This window comes from Paramisgurnus dabryanus, chromosome 12, assembly GCF_030506205.2.
Source record: "Paramisgurnus dabryanus chromosome 12, PD_genome_1.1, whole genome shotgun sequence".
NCBI lineage: Eukaryota > Metazoa > Chordata > Actinopteri > Cypriniformes > Cobitidae > Paramisgurnus > Paramisgurnus dabryanus.
In genome coordinates, this window is record NC_133348.1 from 14,881,590 (window position 1) to 14,902,254 (window position 20,665).

The following is a 20,665-nucleotide window of genomic DNA, read 5'->3' on the forward strand; positions in this document are numbered from 1 at the left end:
TATTTTCTCTTCGTAGGTCATCCGCAAAGGTGAAGTGAGTTGCTGCTGGATCTGCACTACGTGTAAAGATAATGAATATGTTCAGGATGAGTTCACCTGCAGGGCTTGTGAGCTGGGCTGGTGGCCCGATGATGAACTGGCAGGTATGAATCTTTCATTCACCTTTCAGTTATCCACAAACATATGCATTCATTCAAACACCTAAACACTATTCCATTGAGGAGATCTCCTACTTTATATCTGCCGTATATGGCAGTGTTTACACTTTAGATTCAAGCCTTATCGCCTTGCAGCTCTGTTCTCTATGCCCTTCACATCCACTTTCTCTCACTCTCTTGCCTGCGAGTGGTGCGTTGTTTTGACAGCTCTTCGCAGTAGTGAGCGGAGCTGGATAACGGTGAAGTTGGAATCCTATTAGTATCCAGCAACCGTGTGTCAGACTCAACAGTTTCACCGTGGAACCTGAGCTGCAGCAGGGAATTCTGATTACCGGAGAGGCAGACTGATCTGAGATAGAGAAAAGCTCTGTCATAGTGAATGAGAGAGACAGAGAAACCCGTGTCAGCTTAAAATGTATAGAAAGAAATTTAAAATGAAATGTGGGCCATATGAAGCTTAAAAAGAAATATATACAGTAGTAGACAAAACAACATATGATGATATGGAACAACCTTTGTGATATGCAAACTACACATTTTCATATTTTAAATGAATGTCTAGTCCTATAGTCAACTTTTTTAGGGTTTGATGTTTACGGGTTCAACTGATCCTGATCTTTGGGATCACGCAAGACATTTACAAAACCCCGTTATTGTGGTCACATACCCACGATATATGTAGATAATATGGCTCATTCCAAGGTAACAAGAACATTACAATTCATTTTGTAAGGTGTTTATACACCACTGAAAATATAGTTATGCATATCATATTGCATTTCTGTCAGGAGATCCTCCTAAAAGTTACACGATGCACCTAAATTGTGAATTGTACTTGTTTACCTCTTTCCCCGCCATTGACGGGTTATTTCGTCAATTAAGAGAAAACATTTGAATTAAAAAAATGTGTTTCCGAAGAATTTTTATGTTAATCTGCAATACCGTGATTATCCACTAGATGGACTTACCCAATTTATGAAAAAACTGAAGCCAAAACGTTATTTACTAATTTTAAACTCTTTTTATTTATATATTTGAATGTTTATACATTTTTCGAAGATAATTTTCCTTGAAGGCATTTTGTGAAACTTTTCAAAAAATGGCTGGCGGGGAATGAGTTAACAACACCTTAGTAAATAACTTCTGTGGTTGTTGTTAATATCTCATAGGTGAATTAACATATGAGTCACGTGACAATGCAAACATGATTAGCAGATAATTATCTGCTTGCTAATTGATTAGCAGTAATCTTATCACATTAGCAGATAAGAAGTAGATACTTTCTGTAATTATTTTGGTTTGTAAATACATACATACATATTTGATTTAGTCTGAAGAACTGTCACAGATTGTGAATTTGGATGCAGGGATTGTCTTAAAAACCTGGGTTGTGATGCAATGGCTAAAGATACAGAAAAACAGAATGCTATAATGTTGAAAGTCATACACGTTATGTTTAATTATATAACAACCAGAAGATCTGTATTTGTTTGTACGTTTTAGGATGCGAGCCTCTCCCACTAAAATACCTGGAGTGGAGCAGTGTGGAGTCCATCATCGCAGTCGTTTTTTCCTGCTGCGGCATCCTGGTAACGCTTTTCGTCACCTTCATCTTCATCCAGTACCGCGACACACCCGTGGTGAAGTCCTCCAGCCGCGAACTGTGCTACATCATTCTGGCTGGTATTTTCCTCGGCTACATCTGCCCCTTCACGCTCATCGCACGTCCCACTTTGATATCCTGCTACCTGCAGCGCCTCTTAGTAGGCCTGTCATCTGCCATGTGCTACTCCGCCCTCATCACCAAGACCAACCGCATTGCTCGCATCCTGGCCGGTAGCAAGAAGAAAATCTGCACACGCAAGCCCCGTTTCATGAGCGCCTGGGCCCAGGTGGTTATTGCCTTTATTCTTATAAGTCTGCAGTTGGCTTTGGTGGTCACGATCATTGTGCTGGAACCCCCAGAGCCGGTGAAGAGTTACCCCAGCATCAGGGAGGTCTACCTCATCTGTTACACAAGTAATATGGGCGTGGTGGCTCCGCTGGGGTACAACGGCCTGCTCATCATGAGCTGTACCTACTACGCCTTCAAGACACGCAATGTGCCGGCCAACTTCAACGAAGCCAAATACATCGCTTTCACCATGTACACCACCTGCATTATCTGGCTAGCTTTTGTGCCCATCTACTTCGGCTCCAACTACAAAATCATCACCACCTCTTTCTCCGTCAGCCTAAGCGTCACCGTAGCACTGGGTTGCATGTTCACCCCCAAGATGTACATCATCATCGCCAAGCCAGAACGCAACGTACGCAGCGCCTTCACAACCTCCGACGTGGTCCGTATGCACGTAGGTGACGGAAAGGCCGCTCCCTGCCAGAGCAACAGTATCCTAAACATCTTTCGCCGGAAGAAGAACGCCACCAATGCAACCGGCAGTACCAAGTGAGTATCACCTATTGGGCTTCGAGTCACATATAAATGCACATACAGGCTATGAAACCAAATAATAGTCTGTCTGTCTCAGTAGCACGCCTACAAGTTGGACCACACCAATAGCACTGGGTGTTTTTTCTAGCGTGTGTGTATTACAGTTGTTTCTCTTACGCTAGCTCTCCCACCTTTTTCTACCTCCAGGGAACAAAGTATGTACGTAGTGTTTTGTTAGAGCCGGACAACTTTACCGTTGTCCTCTATCTGTGCTGAATCCTCCTCCAAAACGTAACCTAATTTTCATCAAACTACCCATCCGCCGAGTCCCTCTCCTCCCCGGTATTAACCCACTTCTAAGTGTCCCGCCTCCCCCATGTCAAACCTTCTCCCTCCCTCTCTTGACTAAAAAATGAACCCAGTTCCCACATAGACTCGAAACATCCTGTTCCCTTCTAACTCTTGACAGCTTTCAGCTCTAAAGCTTCTCTGTCTGCTAAACTTTACTTGGTAGATTAACTACTAAGAGCGGACAGCGAAGGCTCTGATCTGAAACTTGGTAGGAAATTTCATGAGGCCCTTTCACATTGCATGACGTTCGGTTTGATCAGAGCAGTGCGGAAGAGGGATGGCAGAGAATGAGCCATCACGGCTTTCATAATGCTCTGCAAGCAGGTCATTATGAGATTAGCATGTTTGAGGGATCTCTTCATGAATTAACAATGTTCAGTTACGCATCGCTTGCTAACCCTAATCATAATCGGAGTAATTTATAGTGTTGCTTTGTTTAAAAAAAATGATGACATGCATAATGATAACATTTCTGTGATGTTCTTCTGTGTCTTTGTGTTGCATTCCGGCGTTTCTCCGTGGGAATAACGCTGGGTCTCTGTTCATTCATAGTCCTAATGGAAAGTCTGTGTCATGGTCTGAATCAGGTGCCAGACCCCAGGGGAGGGGGTCGAGTGTGTTCCACAGACTGTCTGTGCATGTGAGGAGGCAAGCAGTCGGCCAGAGTCAGATGGCGGTCATACGCCCCCTAACTAATGCCTCGCAACCCCCCAACCCTGAATATGACGCTGGTATCAACACAGCCCCCAATGGCTCGCAACCCGAAGACAAGGCTCTCTACAACCTCAACGAGGGGCACGATGGAAGTCAACATCTCCATACAACCCAGGAGGGAGGGTTACCATCGTCCTATCCTCACACCAGTTTATTAGATCGCACCACTGAGTGTCCACAGGGGGGGCAGGTCGATACTTTGAGCTCTGCCGTTCCTGATTTTGATCAATTTGGCATCAAGGTGAGCCCTGCCTATAAAACGTCTGCCAATCAGCTGCCTCTTCCTCTGCAGGGAGTGGTGTTCACCGAGGATGGCCCTGAAATGGAAGCTCTTGACCTAATTCACGGGTTTCTGTGCGAAAATGCCACACAAGAGGAGGAAGAGGAGGAGGAAGGTGTAGAGGAAGAGTTGGCACAGAGTAAGCTGACCCTGCTTACTCCACCTTCTCCCTTTAGAGACTCCCTGCAGTCTGGCAAGTCCATTCCTGGATCCCCCGCCTCTGATAACGACCCTCCCTTTTCCCAAAATCGGAACTACGCCCCAAAACAGAGCTCTTTTACACTGTAAAAGCACAAGCTCAGGACATGGTACAACCTGCGCTGTTTATTAATCAATGGATATAATTTTGCTTGCTTGACTGTACACGCAAGACTTTTTGGTCAAAATGACTATTATTGTAGAAAGCAAGATGGACCATGAACAATGGAATGTCCCGTTGGGAATATTTTTCTCTGAAGCTACACCGGCAGTATCCGTTTTCTAAATGCTGTGGAAAGTTGGAGTGCCAAATATTATTGTGTTGCTATGCCCAAAATCTGCTGGCAAATGACATCACAAATGACATCACTGGAGTGATGATGCCAGCTTGCTGCTTTACTAAGTCACTCATAGCGTTTTTGAAAGATGAGACAAAGGAAATCTCACTTTCTGGAGTTTTTGTGCTTTTGAACTTTGTAGATCGGATAAACTGTTTAGTTGCAAATAATCGGTTATGGAATTGAGGGTACTTTGCTTGGACGCAGACAGCACAAGGACATAAGTCAACAGCAAAGCAACATGTGCACAACGAAACATATAAGCAAATCATGCTTATCATTTTGTGTCCTTTTAGTATTACTCCTCTAATTTACATTTTTAAACTGTCGACTGTGTACAAGTCAAAGTGAAACAAGGAAATCATGTGCACATAATAATTGTGACCTCACTTGATAGGCTGGGTGCGTACACATGGAATTGCCCAGCTAAGGTATTTTCCAATTTCCTTTAGGCTCCCAAAATGATCAAGAGTCAAACATTGCAGTACTTTTGCTTAGAGAGTCAGACATAAGGTTTCTGATTGTAAATGATAGAGATAGCATACGATATACTGTAATAAGTCTAAATGCGGAGCCGAGGTAAATAAAAAGAAGGCTGTTTATCTTAAAAGCTTTACTTTGTCTCATGCGTGAACTTGGCTTTAAAAAGCGAATAATGTTTTTGCAAACATTTGTATACTGTTTTTGCCATCTTTTGTTTTTCACACAGATGGTGTCTTTGTATATTATCTGCTGTATGTTTCTATGATTAGAATGTGAGAAATTTGTAAGTTTTTAAAAAATGTCTTATACTTTGCTCTTTGTGATAAAGGGACGTATACGGCGGCACTGAAGCGGGAATTACTTTTCAGAAACTTTTACAAAAAATCTCTTTTAAATGTTTCATTCAGTTTATCAATGAGTAGTTGCTTCTAGTGGTAACTTGTAGCATTTACTGCCAATCTTACGTCGGATTATCACATGAATTTGCCAACTGCAATGCTTTAAGTTTCACAGGACTATTAGAATGCAACTCTCAAAACAATAATATTGATTAAGTATTGTATAATTGTTCTAATGGATTGTAATATTAGGTCTTTTAGTGTAAGCTGTTTGAAACGGATTCATTTGTTAAATGTAAAGTAATTGACAGATCATCTGTTTATATGGTCAACCTATAAATAAGGAAAATGCTCTTTTTGCCAGGACAAATCATGCTGTAAAATAAATTTTTATATCTGATGCTAGTTGTGACTTTTTTCTGCATATGAATCTAATATTGAGTAATGCATTTAAGATTTTACACTTGTAATCTTGTTATACCAGTGGTTTTATTTAAATGAGGTTTTTATTTCATAAATGAATCTTTCTCTCTGTCTGTCTTTCTTCCTTAAAATGGCTTTATTTGCATAACGAGGTTTAGGCTCTCAAACACAGATAAAAAGTTTAGTGTACGTTTGGTTTATCATTTAAACCAACAATAATTTTCTTGAAGCACCAATCTCTGAATTCTTCTTTCATTCATTCACATACAATGCAGTGTAAGTGAAACCTCGTGTTTTTATTGAATCCTCTTGTTCGTCTCTTTGATCAAACATAAAGTTGCTACATCTTTGCGGGCGGGTCTCGAGAGCATGTTGAAATCGACCGACTCATACAGCTCGTGAATCATAACTCCTTTATTCCTTTGACCCAAAACCCCAGGCAATAGAAAAGCAATCGAGTCACGATATTTCCGGGTCCTATGACTTATCAGGTGGTGGCCCGGTGGGAGGAGATGGAGTTTATGCTTTCTGTTTGAATACTCGAAACGTGAAGCTGTCGGATCTGAAGCACTTCTCCAAACTGTCTGAAGGAGAGGAAGTGCTCGGCAAAACTTTCTTCTCACAACTAAAATTAGGAGTCGCGAGAGCTGACAGCATGGCAGGCGGGTCTGTGTCGGAGTGTAAGGAGCATTTGTTTAAAATCTTGGTGATCGGGGAATTGGGTGTCGGGAAGACGAGCATCATCAAACGATACGTGCATCAGCTTTTCTCGCAACACTACAGGGCGACCATAGGCGTTGATTTTGCGTTGAAAGTCATCAATTGGGACAGCAAAACACTAGTGAGGTTACAGCTGTGGGATATCGCAGGTAAGATGTTTAAAGACTTTAAATTCCCTTTAACCTACTGTAGGGCACGTGTGACTAACGTAAACAAGCGTCATCAGTGCTCGCGATAGGGGACTGTGACGCTTATAAAACTATTCAAACCAATAAACTGGCAGTTAAATCAGCCAGAAAGTACGCACATGACTTGCGTAGCTTATAGGATAGAGACCTTGAACAGCCCACGGCTGCTGTAAAAAAAGTGATATTGGTAATAAAACAGAAAATATTTGGTGGGAACTTTAGCTTTATCTTGGTAAAATAAGCACACTTAAAACACCTAACTTTATTAAGGCAGATACGCCTGAGTACAGTATAATGCCCATAATAACTAACGGAATGTAGGTCATGATGTTATGAGGCTGTGTGTGAGGGGAGGAGAAGGATAATGTACTTCATGACCCTGTTGTGCTTGTGTCCAAAAACCTTATGAGATACCTACCTAGACAGCTTTTGGCCTGTCGAGGCGCGTCTACAATATTATAGGCAGCTACACTTGTTCGTCCTTTCTTCTGGAATTGAAGTTAAAAAAGAGATTTACAAAGTAACCTGCAAGTCCAGATTAACAAACACTCTGCTAATATTGTGTAACTAAACATGCCCACAAGGAAGTGAATTCTTTAACCAGAATTCTCGACATCTGTCTGTCTGCCTTTTTGACCATCTCTCTGCTTTTATGTCTGTCTTTCTTTTTGTCTCTCTGTTTTTCTGTCCGTCTCTCTGCCTTTCTGTCTGTCTCTCTGTTTGTCAATTTTAAATTTTCAAGGTAACTTTATTGGCATGATTGTGTCACTTACAATATTGCCAAAGTATTATACATAAAACAAGAAACATACAATAACACAATAGTAACTAACATTAAGGTGCAATTACGCTAAGGTGCTGGGTGATGGATGAAGTACTACTTCAAATATAGTCAAACAAAGTAGGATCAGAGGTTTGTCTCTCTGCCTTTCTGTCTCTCTGCTTTTCTGTCTGTCTTTCTATCTGTCTGCCTTTCTTTTTTATGTTTGTCTGTTTGTCTCTCTACCTTTCTGTCTGTCTCTCTGTCTTTCTGTTCCTCTGCTTTTCTGTCTGTCTTTCTATCTGTCTGCCCTTCTGTATGTATGCATGTCTGTCTGTCTGCCTGCCTGCCTTTCTGTTTGTCTCTCTACTTTTCTGTCTGTCTGTCTTTCTATCTGTCTGCCTTTTTGTATTTCTCTCTGCCTTTCTGTCTCTCTGGTTTTCTGTCTCTCTGCTTTTCTGTCTGTCCTTCTATCTATCTGCCTTTCTGTCCATGCTTTTCTGTCTGTGTCTCTCTGCCTTTCTGTCTGTCTCTCTGTTTCTCTCTCTACTTTTCTGTCTGTATGTATGTATGTATGCATGTCTGTCTGCCTGCCTGCCTCTCTGTATGTCTCTCTGTTTGTCTCTCTACTTTTCTGTCTGTCTTTCTATCTGTCTACCTTTTTGTATTTCTCTCTGCCTTTCTGTCTCTCTGCTTTTCTGTCTCTCTGCTTTTCTGTCTGTCCTTCTATCTATCTGCCTTTCTGTCCATGCTTTTCTGCCTGTGTCTCTGTCTGTCTCTCTGCCTTTCTGTCTGTCTCTCTGTTTGTCTCTCTACTTTTCTGTCTGTCTGTATGTATGTATGCATGTCTGTCTGTCTGTCTGTCTGTCTGCCCCTCTGTATGTCTCTCTACTTTTCTGTCTGTCTTTTTATCTGTCTGTCTTTTTGTATTTCTCTCTGCCTTTCTGTCTCTCTGCTTTTCTGTCTGTCCTTCTATCTATCTGCCTTTCTGTCTATGCTTTTCTGCCTGTGTCTCTGTCTGTCTCTCTGCCTTTCTGTCTGTCTCTCTGCCTTTCTGTCTGTCTCTCTACTTTTCTGTCTGTCTGTATGTATGTATGCATGTCTGTTTGTCTGTCTGTCTGTCTGCCTGCCTTTCTGTATGTCTCTCTACTTTTCTGTCTGTCTTTCTATCTGTCTGCCTTTTTGTATTTCTCTCTGCCTTTCTTTCTCTCTGCTTTTCTGTCTGTCCTTCTATCTATCTGCCTTTCTGTCCATGCTTTTCTTCTTCTGTGTCTCTGTCTGTCTTTCTGCCTTTCTGTCTGTCTCTCTGTTTGTCTCTCTACTTTTCTGTCTGTCTGTATGTATGTATGCATGTCTGTCTGCCTGCCTTTCTTTATGTCTGTCTCTCCGCCTTGCTGTATGTCTCTCAGTTTGTCTCTCTACTTTTCTGTCTGTCTTTCTATCTGTCTGCCTTTTTGTCTGTCTCTCTTTTTGTATCTCTACTTTTCTGTCTGTCTGTATGTATGCATGTCTGTCTGCCTGCCTTTCTGTATTTCTCTCTTTTTGTCTCTCTGCTTATCTGTCTGTCTTTCGGTTTGTCTGCCTGTCTGTCTGTCTGTCTGTCTCTCTGCCTATCTGTCTCTCTTTTTGTCTCTCTGCTTGTCTGTCTGTCTGTCTGTCTATCTGCCTTTTTGTCTCTCTTTTTGTCTCTCTGCTTTTCTGTCTGACTTTCGGTTTGTCTGCCTTTAGTCTTTCTGTCTTTCTGTCTGTCTTTTTATTTGTCTGCCTTTCTGTCTGTCTGTCTCTCTACCTTTGTGTCTGTCTCTCAGTTTGTGTCTCTGCCTTTCTGTCTCTCAGTCTGTCTCTTTGCTTTTCTGTTTGTCTTTTTTATTTGTCTGCCTTTCTGTCTGTCTGTCTGTCTCTCTGCCTATCCTTCTGTCTTTTTTATTTTTCTGCCTTTCTGTCTGTCTGTCTCTCTACCTTTGTGTCTGTCTCTTAGTTTGTGTCTCTGCCTTTATGTCTCTTAGTCTGTCTCTCTGCTTTTCTGTCTCTCTGCTTTTCTGTTTGTCTTTTTTATTTGTCTGCCTTTCTGTCTGTCTGTCTCTCTACCATTGTGTCTGTCTCTCGGTTTGTGTCTCTGCCTTTCTGTCTCTCGGTCTGTCTCTCTGCTTTTCTGTCTCTCAGCTTTTTGTCTTTTCTTATTTTCTGTCTTCCTGCCTTTCTGTCTGTCTCTCTGCCTTTCTGTCTCTCTGCTTTTCTGTCTGACTCTGTCTGTCTTTCTATCTGTCTCTCTGCTTTTCTGACTTTCATTTTATCTGTCTTCCTTACTTTCTGTCTGTCTTTTTATCTGTCTTTCTGCCTGTCTCTCTGTTTGTCTCTCTCTGTCTGTCTCTATGCCTTTCTGTCTGTCTCTCTGTTTGTATCTCTGCCTTACTGTATCTCTGCTTTTTTGTCTGTCTTTTTATCTGTCTTTCTATCTTTCTGTCTGTCTGCATTTGTCTATCTCTCTGCCTATTTTTTGAAACTTTTTTTCTTTCTTCTGTACGGTGAAGGTGAAAACAACACAGCTTTTCTATTAAAATACCATGCATTTTTCTTATATTTGATTTATATGCTTCAGCGTTGTTGGAGTGACTCAGCATTGTCACACTGAAGTGCCCATGAGACTCATGGTATTTGAGAGACGAACTGTCTTTGTTCTGTTCACACCCTCTCTTCTCATATCTGCACTTCTTCTGTCATTAGAGATAGATGTCCTGTTTCAATCTTTAGGCCTTTATTTCCCTGAAGAGAGATTACAGCTTTGCTCTGCAGTATTCCTTAAGAACAATAGGACCATGGAGGCATGTTTAATTCAATATAGTGTACCAACTGTCCACACTAAATAAATGGACAGGTTTATTTTCAAATGTAATTTTCAGTGTCATGTGCGTCAGCGTCCTGTGAAATTTAATCATGTGTCTTTGTTAGGCTGCATTGGTTCGTGTATCTGTCTGTCAGGCTTTATATAATGAGGTGGACATAAATCACCTGATTCAAATAAAACTGCACTTTGGCATACAGTAAGTGCATGCAGTTACTTTTAGGGCTGGATTGCACAATTTATTTTGTTAAGAATATATGTGCATGTCTGATATTGCTTCAAATATGTAAGATGGTTAATATCACTGCCTGATCTCCCTTTCGCTGTGAGACACTTTCTGGAAAGTTTTTTTTTTTTTGCTTAAGGAACTTCCAACAAGTGGAACAAGTTTGTTCTGGAATTCCCATTACAGTAAACACACAACATGTGGACATTTTGAGTAATTAGACAGTACTATAAAACATATTAACAGGAAGTGAAAATACAAATACACAATCATATATCAGATATTCAGGGGTGGTTTCCCAGACAGGGATTATCTTAAGCCAGGACTAGGCCTTAGTTTAATTAGAAAATATGATTTGTTTTAACAAATCACTTGTGTGCATTTTGAGGCAAAACAAAGGGCACTGATGTATTTTAAGATATGTCAGTACAAGTTGTTTTCAGTTTGGACAGCTCTTACATTTATTTTAGTCTAGGACTAGTCTAATCCCTGTCTGTCAAACCACCCCTTAAAGTTTAGAAACATATAAGTAAGATTCATACATTCACACAGTATACATTTTCTTTCATATTATTTTGTCTTCTTACTGTAGCTCAGTTTGTAAAACATTGCGTTTGCAATGCAAAGGTCAGGGGTTCGATTAACAGGGAACACACATACAGGTCAAATAGCTTGTATGTACTGTAAGTTGCTTTGGAAAAAGCGTCTGCCAAATGCATAAATGCAAACATCTTATCTGATGCTTGTTGAATGGGTAAGACATGCTTATATTTGCCCCAAGCTGTTTTATCAATTATGAAATGTCCTTCATGTAGCCCCCGATGTTTAATTAAAACAAATTTTCATTTTTCACCTTTATTCCTTGTTTTCTCACTCAGCCTTTTATTCTCTCACCAATGTCTTGCTTGTCACAGTGAGCTGCAAGGACAGCGTCAATGATGTGTGAATTACACAGGTTGCATTCTTTCAGTGTTTACTGTATGTGGGTGTGTGAATGCGTCTGGAGAACAGCTGAACGACACTGAGTTTTAGCTAAATGTACGATCCGTAAAATCCAGGCTGACTTCTCAATCTAATTCAAACTTTGATTTTAGTCAGAAAGTTCACATTCATCTCTTAATCAATATGAAAGATATCAAGGTTATATTTTCACAGATTGTTCCTTACATGTAGGATGTTTTTATGAAAACAGACGGGTCGCGTGCGTTGCTTTATTTTTCAATCACTCCGCAAAGAGACTTAGATTTAGTGTACAAAAGTAAAACTCGTGCTGGCCAACCAAACACTAACCCTGGGTTCATTTTTTTGTTGACTAAACAGTACCTTTACCAGAGTGCAATAACAACTCGATACACTACATCCCTTACTAAATTTACCATGATTACTATAGTATTTGTAGTTTAATAACATGGTTGCACTTTTTCTGTAGTAAAACCATGGTTTTTAAAGGTAAACTTGTGAAATTTATAAAAACTATTTCAATAGAATAAAACAGATGTCAATTTACTACGGATAAATTTACATTCCTGTTATATTCCTGCAAGGCTCATTATTCAGCTCATTATGCGAGTCTTTTGTTTCCTCAGCAGTCAATCAGCAGTCAATTATTCGGGAACTTTCACGCCTCTTCGTATACAGCCTTTCCCCGGCAAAAGTGTCTTAGAAATTGTAAATCAACATATTGTTTTATGTGAATGAGTAGGCAGAATGATTTTCACATTATTTTTAAGATAAAAGTTTAGAGGGATGCACCGAATCCAAGATTCGGATTCGGCCAAATACTGGGCTTTTTGACAGGGTTCGGGTTCGGCCGAATCTTAGATTTTTTTCCGCTGAACCGAACCCTAGGCTTGCGCTACCCTGGTCGACGTCACACGGGCGTTGACATCACACATCGGGTGCTGACGTGGAGATAAGCATTTTTTTTCAGTGAGCCTTAGGGGCGGTTCACATTTCGTGGACGCACCTGGAAAAAACTAGCGCATCACACCGCAACGCTTTCATTATGCATAGGCTTATGGTAATTGTCAAAATAGTTTTCCCACTTGTCATAATGGCATAATGTTGCCTATCCTTTTTTTTAAATAAAATGAAAAATACACTGCTGTGGACGTTGTTTACTTCATTAATGTGTTTTACTGTGTTAATGGAATAAGGATGCGATTAGGATTCGGATTCGGCCGAATCTTAAACAGTGGATTCGGTATTCGGCCTAATCCAAAAAATCTGGATTCGGTGCATCCCTAGTCTAGACTACTACATCCTGTTTTGAAAAGTCTTTGGATAACTTGTTTAGAATGAGTTTAGTGGATTTATATCAGTCTCTTAAAATTTTTGCTTTTTCAAAAACCACGCATTAACATTTTTCTCTCAAAAATACAAACATGAACATACATGTTGCTCATATAATATTGTAGACCAGTTTGAAACTAGTGTTACAACACTAGTTTCACAGTGTTATGAGACTTTTGCCATTATTATCTTTTTAAGCAACTGAAAAAAGCACAAATGTCGGTGCAGGTCAAAACTTCTCCAGGGCCCTAAAAACCCCTTAGACCCAGAGGGTTAAACAGTGTATAACAAAAAACACTGTACATGGGTTTTCACATATTATTTAGGTATGTTGTATGGCTATCTACTTCCGATCAATGACTGTTGGCGTAAATCTGATGTCCTGAACACAGTCAATCATGTGCATACGTCACCACATCAGATTAATTCTTTATTTGCATGGTGCCAAAATGACACATAAGCCAATCAAAAAAAAATACAGCGTCCTATTCATGTATCTTACAATTTTATGTAATTTTGTTGTGTACCTTCAAGTATGCAAGCTAATAATACAGGCATCCAACTGTTTGGCTGACGTCCTGGATGAGTTCCCAAAGCCAGTCCAGACCTGTGTGATCCTGGATAAAGTTCATCAAAGTCTGCACCATTTACTCTTCTACACCGCTAATTTACCCTGTTAGCCTGAATTGGATGACTGTAATCAAAGCCTTCTGCAAATACGTATGTGTCGGACCCTGACTGAAGTTAGGGTCTCATCCGCCCACCTTGGCCCAGAATAGCGGCGATGCACTGGAGCTGTCTGAAAGAGATTATTACAGATATGCAGCTTTGGAGAAAGATGCGAAAGCATGTTAAGTTACTGTACATTGACTCTCATTAAGAATGACCGAATGATTGACTCAACTTGCCCTCTATGGCAAGTTGCTTTGCTTATATGCTTTCAAATCGGTGGTATGTTTACTGTAAACATACCACCAATTGTTTCTGTAGTATTTGTCACTGTATGAAATGAATCTACTAATTGTTCCTATAGCTTAATTAATGAAGGTCATGGGTTTGATCCCATGGTGATCCCATGTGTCCCAAGCGCATTAGCCTAATGTATAGATGTAAAAAGATCCACTGATCTTGTAGCTCAATTGGATAAGCATTGCGTTAGCAAAACAAAGGTGAAAATGTGTTTTGTTATGTGAATGTAATGTAAGTCATATGCATAAATATAATCAGGGGCGTCAGAGTGGGGGTAAAACCAGTACTTATTACCAGGGCCCCAAAGAAAGAGAGGGCCCTTGAAAAGTCTGGAATATATTATGGGGGTAGGGCATGGGGGCCCATCAGGACTACCTATGCATAGGGCCCAAGATCTTGTGCAACGCCCCTGAATATAATAAAACGCAGGGGAAAGTGTAAGTGTATAGACACTCATGAGGCATTTACACACATACGTTTTCAGGTACCGGAGAGCCTAGACAGATAAGTCGAGATAAATTAGTGTTAAACCACCACTTAACGTCTGCTGGACAAATGAAGTTACAGATTTTATCTTGCTTAACAGCTAGATTGCAGGAGCTGTTTTGGATCAGAATGTACAGGGTGAATTCACCTTCTCTAAAACTTTTCAAAGTAACTCGTTTACAGTTTTTAGTGATGGGTTGATGCAAGCATTCGCTTCCAGTGCACCATGACATCTCTGTCGCTAGTTATTAGCCATGCGTTGCCTTGTGTGCTGTTGGTTGGGAACGTAGCGTAGTGTCTGAAGTGTTTTTCTGTTCGACGGAGCACCACAAAAAATATGCAGCTGGCTCGTCTGGCTTGGACTGTTGCCATAGCAACACACCCACAAGATTGTTATCTTGATAAAGGCCATGCAGGAGAAACTTCAGGTTGTCATGGCTATGGACCGTGAGTATCCCTGTCTACCTCCGCCGCCATCTCATCTTTTTTTGCAGTCTCCAGCTTTATAGTGATCTTGTATAAAGCATCACAACCATTTAGGTTGGATGATATATTTATGAATGCAAAGGTTTGTTTTGATGTGGTTAAATATGATTTTTGATATATTGTGTAGCCCTATTAATGTAATACAATGAACAATACCGATAAATCAAGACAAGTTCCCAGTTTTGTTTCATCTCACATGAGCATCAGGAGGTGTAAAGAGCAGTTTACTATGGATCAATAGAATTTCTGTACTATATGTGTTTCTTTCATTCGCTGCCGAGGTCATGAGACTGAACTGTGTGCCTTGATTTTTTTTACATGGCTAAAAGTGTGTGGACATCACATAACAGGTTTGGCTTTTAACAGATTTGGGTATTTGTGAATAACATCAAGCATATGAAATCACAAGTATGCAGCTTTTACAGACATAATATGGACTTAACCCCAGACTCCTAGTCCACTTTGGGAGTTTTTTTTAAATATATTTTCCTATTAACATTTTATAATGATTTTCATTAAAACAACATGTCATATTGACAAGATTTATACTTAATATTCATTTAAGTATGTTAAATATGAATGCAATGCAATTTAAAATGTTAATTAACAAGTGATCCAATAAAAAACAAAAAAACATTAGCAAAATGGCTTCAACAAATTATATTTAATCATGGACAGTGGTTCCATGTAATTGTGCCACGGTTTCTCAACATGAAATTAACTTACTGTATTGTAAGCTCTTCTCAATTATTTAAAGACATATCATGAAAATCTGACTTTTTCCATGTGTAAGTGTCCTCAGTGCTTGTATCGACTTATAAAATGTGGAAAAATTAACCCAGTAACTTAAATTTTGATAAACCATTCTCCACAAGCATGTGAAAAAATAGGTAATTGAAATTTAGCTCCCCTTGTGATGTCAGAAGGGGATAAACCACCCCTTATCCGCAATATCCAATCACGGCACTTTCAGTAAATAACTATGTACATGCTTAGGACGTTTGCATTGTAATAATGTACAGGGTAACTTCAGATAAAAAAACAAAGACTAGTAAAGTGATGTTTTATCATAAAAATCTGATAACGTCTATTGATTTAATAGAATGTTTGGGCATACCAACATGGCGCCGCGGTGGCTTCACAATTGTGACGTCATGCGCAATCCAGTCATTTATATAGATCAGTGGTTTTAACTTACTTTTTAAACAATGCACGCTGGCATAAAGATCAGAATTTAATAGCTGATCATGGCGATGTATAATACATTATAATACCTTCAGATCAAGCAACATTCAAAAATATATTTAGTAAGTCTGTTCGCACCTAAGCAAATGCTCTATTCTTCAGCACAATGGTAACTTTCTAAAAACCACAAACAAAACACAAACTCTTTTATATACTTACACAACAGAACACTAGAATCCTCCTTTTTATCTTGATTAAAAATGGATAAAATAGCACTTTATTTCTACATTTGCTCTCCATTATTCAGTCCCATGCAAATAAGCTGGGAACTGAAAATCTCCCGCCTACATTTTAAAAAATCAAGTTGAATTAACATGTTTAAAATAAGTAAACTTGATGAAAACTTTATTATTTTGACTGTTTGAGGTACTTGACTAAATCATGTTTTTTTTTCTAAATGAAAACGTCAAGTTAAGCCAAAACGTTTAAAAAGATGCAATTGTGTTTGAAACCGAAACCGCATCAATCATGTTAAATCAAAATTAATTGTTAAATATACTTTTTTTAGTGTAAAGAAAACGTTGTCTTCACATTGGATTAAAAGTTATATCTTAAAGGCGAAATATCAAGAAAATTTGAAGTGCTATAATTGGGTCCCCAGTGCTTGTATTAATCTAGAAAATGTGAATAAGATCAACCCAGTAACTTAGTTTTGGTAAACTATTCTCTGCAAGCATGTCATTGAAATTTGGCTCCCCCTGTGATGTCAGAAGGGGATAATACTGCCCCTTAATCTGCATTATCCAACCGCGGCACTGCCACTTTTTGCAGATATTAGCTAATTTGCATTTTAAAGGACACGCCCAAAAACAGCACATTTTTGCTCACACCTGTACAAAGTGCCAATTTTAACATGCTATAATAAATTATCTATATGATATTTTGAGTAAAAACTTTACAAACATATTCTGTGGACACCAAAGATTTATTTGACACATTAAAAAAGTCTTGTGAAATGTCCCCTTTAAAATTGAACTGCATCATACACTGTCAGAGAAAATGGTAAAAAAGTCCCAAGCTGTTACTAAAAGGTCTCATGACTATAGGTATAGATTTGTACCAATACTTTTAAGGTACTAATATGCACTCTTTGGTACCAATATGGATCTCTGAGGTACTAATAAAGACTCATAGGTACAAAGGTGTACTTTTTCAAAGGGTACCAGCCCAGTGACAGCTATAGGGACTATTTTTGTTTCTTTTTTCTTGACATTGTGTAACAATTGCAGTAAATCAGTAACATCATAGGGTGCAAATTTCTTTTGTTTTGCCATTAAACAATACATTTTTATCATATGACTTGCTGTGAAAGAATTTGCCTGGCCTGCACAAATATATACATTAACATTTTGTCATTTATACTTAATTATTAATTATTTATTTACATACTTTTGGCCATAAAATATTTTTTGTATTGACATGATAGTAGTCCCGTGTCAATAAAACACATTAGCATACTTCTTATCATATTTATCATAAATCAATTGTCCGTTTTCAAAGCATTGATCTGCCCATCTCTATTACCACAATAGAATCAAAGCTCTTGTTTACACCAGTTCCTTTTAATTGTTGTAAAACTGTCAATGTTGTGCCATGCTATATTTAAACATGCTACAGGCTAGTCTTTTGTGAGTTGTCTCATTGATTCTGTTGTGAGATGTAAAAACAAGTCCATTGATTGGTGATAAATGGTGATTGATTCAGTACATTGCTTCCAGAGAGATGGGAAAAAGATCTCCCGCCGCACAACTATTGACACTCTCTCATTCTCTGCATGAATAGTTTGGAGCTCGATTATTGAGAACAGAAAAAAAGTAAAACTAAAAGTCAGCCGATAGCCCATTACTTTACCTCTAAAACTGTGTGTTTCTTTGAATTGTACAAACTACAGGACAGTACTTTTCTCTACTTCCTCATTTTATTTTCAGGGACCAGGGAATGCACCTGTTATTGTGAAACCCTTACATCTGTGGCTTTGTCTCGGGTTAATACAAAAACGCACTACTCCATTTAGCCTTTTTTTATGTTGTGCTAAACCTCTACTTTCACCATACTTCTCTTTTTCTCTTTCATTAAGTATCTTACTTTCATTAAAGCACTAAATTTGCTTAGTCAAACAATACTGACTCCTCTTTTCCATAATCGCATCAATACATTTTTAATTTAAAGAAGATGCCAGTCCATGGCTTTCATGGAGTATTGTGGATCACTACATGGGTACATGTTGTTTCCAGGAACATGAAGGAGTTTTTCACTCTTGACTTGCTCTGTGACAGCTGACCCAGCTCACCCAATTCATTTTTCATTTACTTTCTCTTAGTCTCTGGGTGCTTAATTTATTCGTCGAGCTTTTAAAATAATTTTAAGGGCTGTGTGCCCAAAATTGACTACGAGCCAAAAATGAGGTTTTGTCTTCTTGTGTGTCAGCCCTCCTGTGTGTTCACCTGAGGTTAAATGGTCTAAATTTAGACCAACAATCAAGAGCAATTATCTGCAGAGAGACCTGAGGAGCTTTTGGCGTGTGAAGTACGTAACAGAATGAGCCAAGATAATGAAACTTAGGCCGTTGGGGGGTAAAATGTACTCTTAAGATTTTATGCTGATCACTGGTATCAAATTGATATGGTCTACACACGTTATTAACCTATATGTATTGAATGTTGTTTTAATGAGTAATTAACTAAAACTGGAGATGCTACTTAGCTTTATTTTTTCAGTCTGACAGTAATGCAGAGGTGTTATATACTATTGTTATATTTTAGAGTGAACTGAAGCAGAAACAAAGCATGTTCTAGATTTTTGTTCTATTATTTCTAGCTTTAGGAAGTGTGATTTATTTTAGTGAAGTGGTTCTTTTGCATGAAAATGAACCTGTTAAATGATTCATTTGAGTCCCTGAGCTGCAGTCAAAGTCTTGAAATGCTTTTGTTTGAAGATTTAAGACTAAATGAAGCCTATATCTGTTTAAAATTATTGCGGTCATCCTTAAACCTCATTGTTTTGGTGTCAGATAGATACTGCTCTTATTTTTGAAATAGATGACTTAGACTTTTTATTAAAGAAAAAGCAGCCAAAAAAAGAAGCTCAGAATATATCAGAACTCCTTCACTATTCTTTAAAATTCATCTCGGGGTGAAACATTAAGAAGCTGCTTTATTAAATGCCATGAGGAAAATTTTGCAGATTCTAGGCAGATGGGAGACAATACGATAAAATATGTGACCCCATATAAAGATAAACATGATTTGGACGATTTATGAGCTTGTCAAATAGTGAAGCTATTTTAAATGCCCAAACAAATCTATATGTGACACAAAACCATAGGTCATTTTTTAAAATAAGCTGTCCTATTTGAAAATCTGGAATATGTGGGTGAAAAAACAATAATCAAATTATTGAGAAAATTGCCTTTAAAGTTGTCCAAATTAAGTCCTTCGCAACATATTATTTTTTATTATATGTATTTACGGTATATGACATTTTTCACAATATCTTCATGTAAACATGATTTTGGCATAAAAAAGCAATAATTTTGACCCATACAATGTCTTGTTGGTATTGTTACAAATGAAGAGTTTGGTTCCAAAACGCAATAAATCCATTTGACTAATTTTGTAAAAATGGGTTTTCTATACCAAGAAAGTGACAAGATGAAAACCACTTTTTTCTATTACAAACTTCTAATAAATTATATAATTATAATAACATTAAAAATTCTAATCCATAATTAGATTTTCAAAGATTTATTATAAAAACAAAATGCAATAAATCCATGACAAGTTTTTTCGAAATGCTATAAATCTATTGATTCAGTATACAAATTTGCATTCATCTTTGCCATATTATATATTCATTTAGTTGACTAGTGGTATACACTGATAAAAATAAACATTAATGGCATTAATCAAAACACTTTCTTTGTCATATTAAGAACACTGTCATTGCTGCGGTCATCCTTCGGACGTCATCCCTGAACTTTTTTGACAGTGATCAGCTGTAAAATGTTTAGGTCCTGCTCGATTTCCGTTGACTTTGAGTAAAATAATGAAAAGTTTTTCATAAGATCCCCTGGGTTTAATGTGTTAGCATGACAGAAGTTTGATGCTGTCGGGTGAGAACAAGCAATAGCCAGTGTTTTCCCTCTTCCGAGTCCTTCTCACGTAAATTATTTGATTTTGATGGCTTACGTTTCTTCTCCGCCACAGAAAACCACCATAGTTCTATCAATGCCATCAAAATTACTAAGTTGTTTTTGTTTGTTTGTTGATCAGAAAGTACAAAGTAGAAAAATTAAGAGGAAAACTAGGATTCTGTGTGTATTCAAAGCGCCATTATTGTTACAATGCGTGGAATGGTGCGCTGTGATTGGTCAAGCGGATTTATTGCATTCTGCAGAGAAGGAGGACAAAAAGGGAGAAAAGAAGACAGAATAACACATTGGATATCAGATTTAGCATACAATAAAGAATTGACTCTTTAAGACTGACCTGATACAATAACGATTTTGGCGGTAACAATTTTTTTTAATGGCGTTTATCGCGTTTTGGAACTAAACTCTCCAAATATACCCTAGCAACTTGTGCCAGGTTTTCTGGTCCAGGGTCACACATAATTCACTGAATTTGAAAAGAAAAACATTTGATCCCAAATATGGTCATACCTTTACAGACGTACATACACACAAAGCTTCACTGCACTTCTGCCTTTTTCGGGCTTCCGAGATGGAGAAAGAGAAAA

General features: G+C 38.5%; 2 protein-coding genes across 5 annotated transcripts in view; both read left to right on the forward strand.

The window, feature by feature from the left end:
- Window positions 1-5,823, forward strand: part of grm1a (glutamate receptor, metabotropic 1a) — a 38,790-nt gene extending 32,967 nt beyond the window's left edge. For 3 of the 4 annotated variants that reach the window (XM_065256772.1, XM_065256773.1, XM_065256775.1), the window contains exons 7-9: window positions 17-143; window positions 1,662-2,604; window positions 3,493-5,823. In XM_065256772.1, coding sequence (XP_065112844.1) covers window positions 17-143; window positions 1,662-2,604; window positions 3,493-4,222 — 1,800 coding nt within the window. In that variant the 3' untranslated portion in view covers window positions 4,223-5,823. The remainder of the gene's footprint in view (window positions 1-16; window positions 144-1,661; window positions 2,605-3,492) is intronic. The other variant, XM_065256776.2, reaches the window with a different exon arrangement.
- A 316-nt stretch (window positions 5,824-6,139) lies between these two features.
- rab32a (RAB32a, member RAS oncogene family) overlaps window positions 6,140-20,665 on the forward strand; it is a 28,167-nt gene continuing 13,641 nt past the window's right edge. The window contains exon 1 of the mRNA XM_065256777.2: window positions 6,140-6,583. Within this exon, the coding sequence (XP_065112849.1) occupies window positions 6,370-6,583 (214 nt within the window). The 5' untranslated portion in view covers window positions 6,140-6,369. The remainder of the gene's footprint in view (window positions 6,584-20,665) is intronic.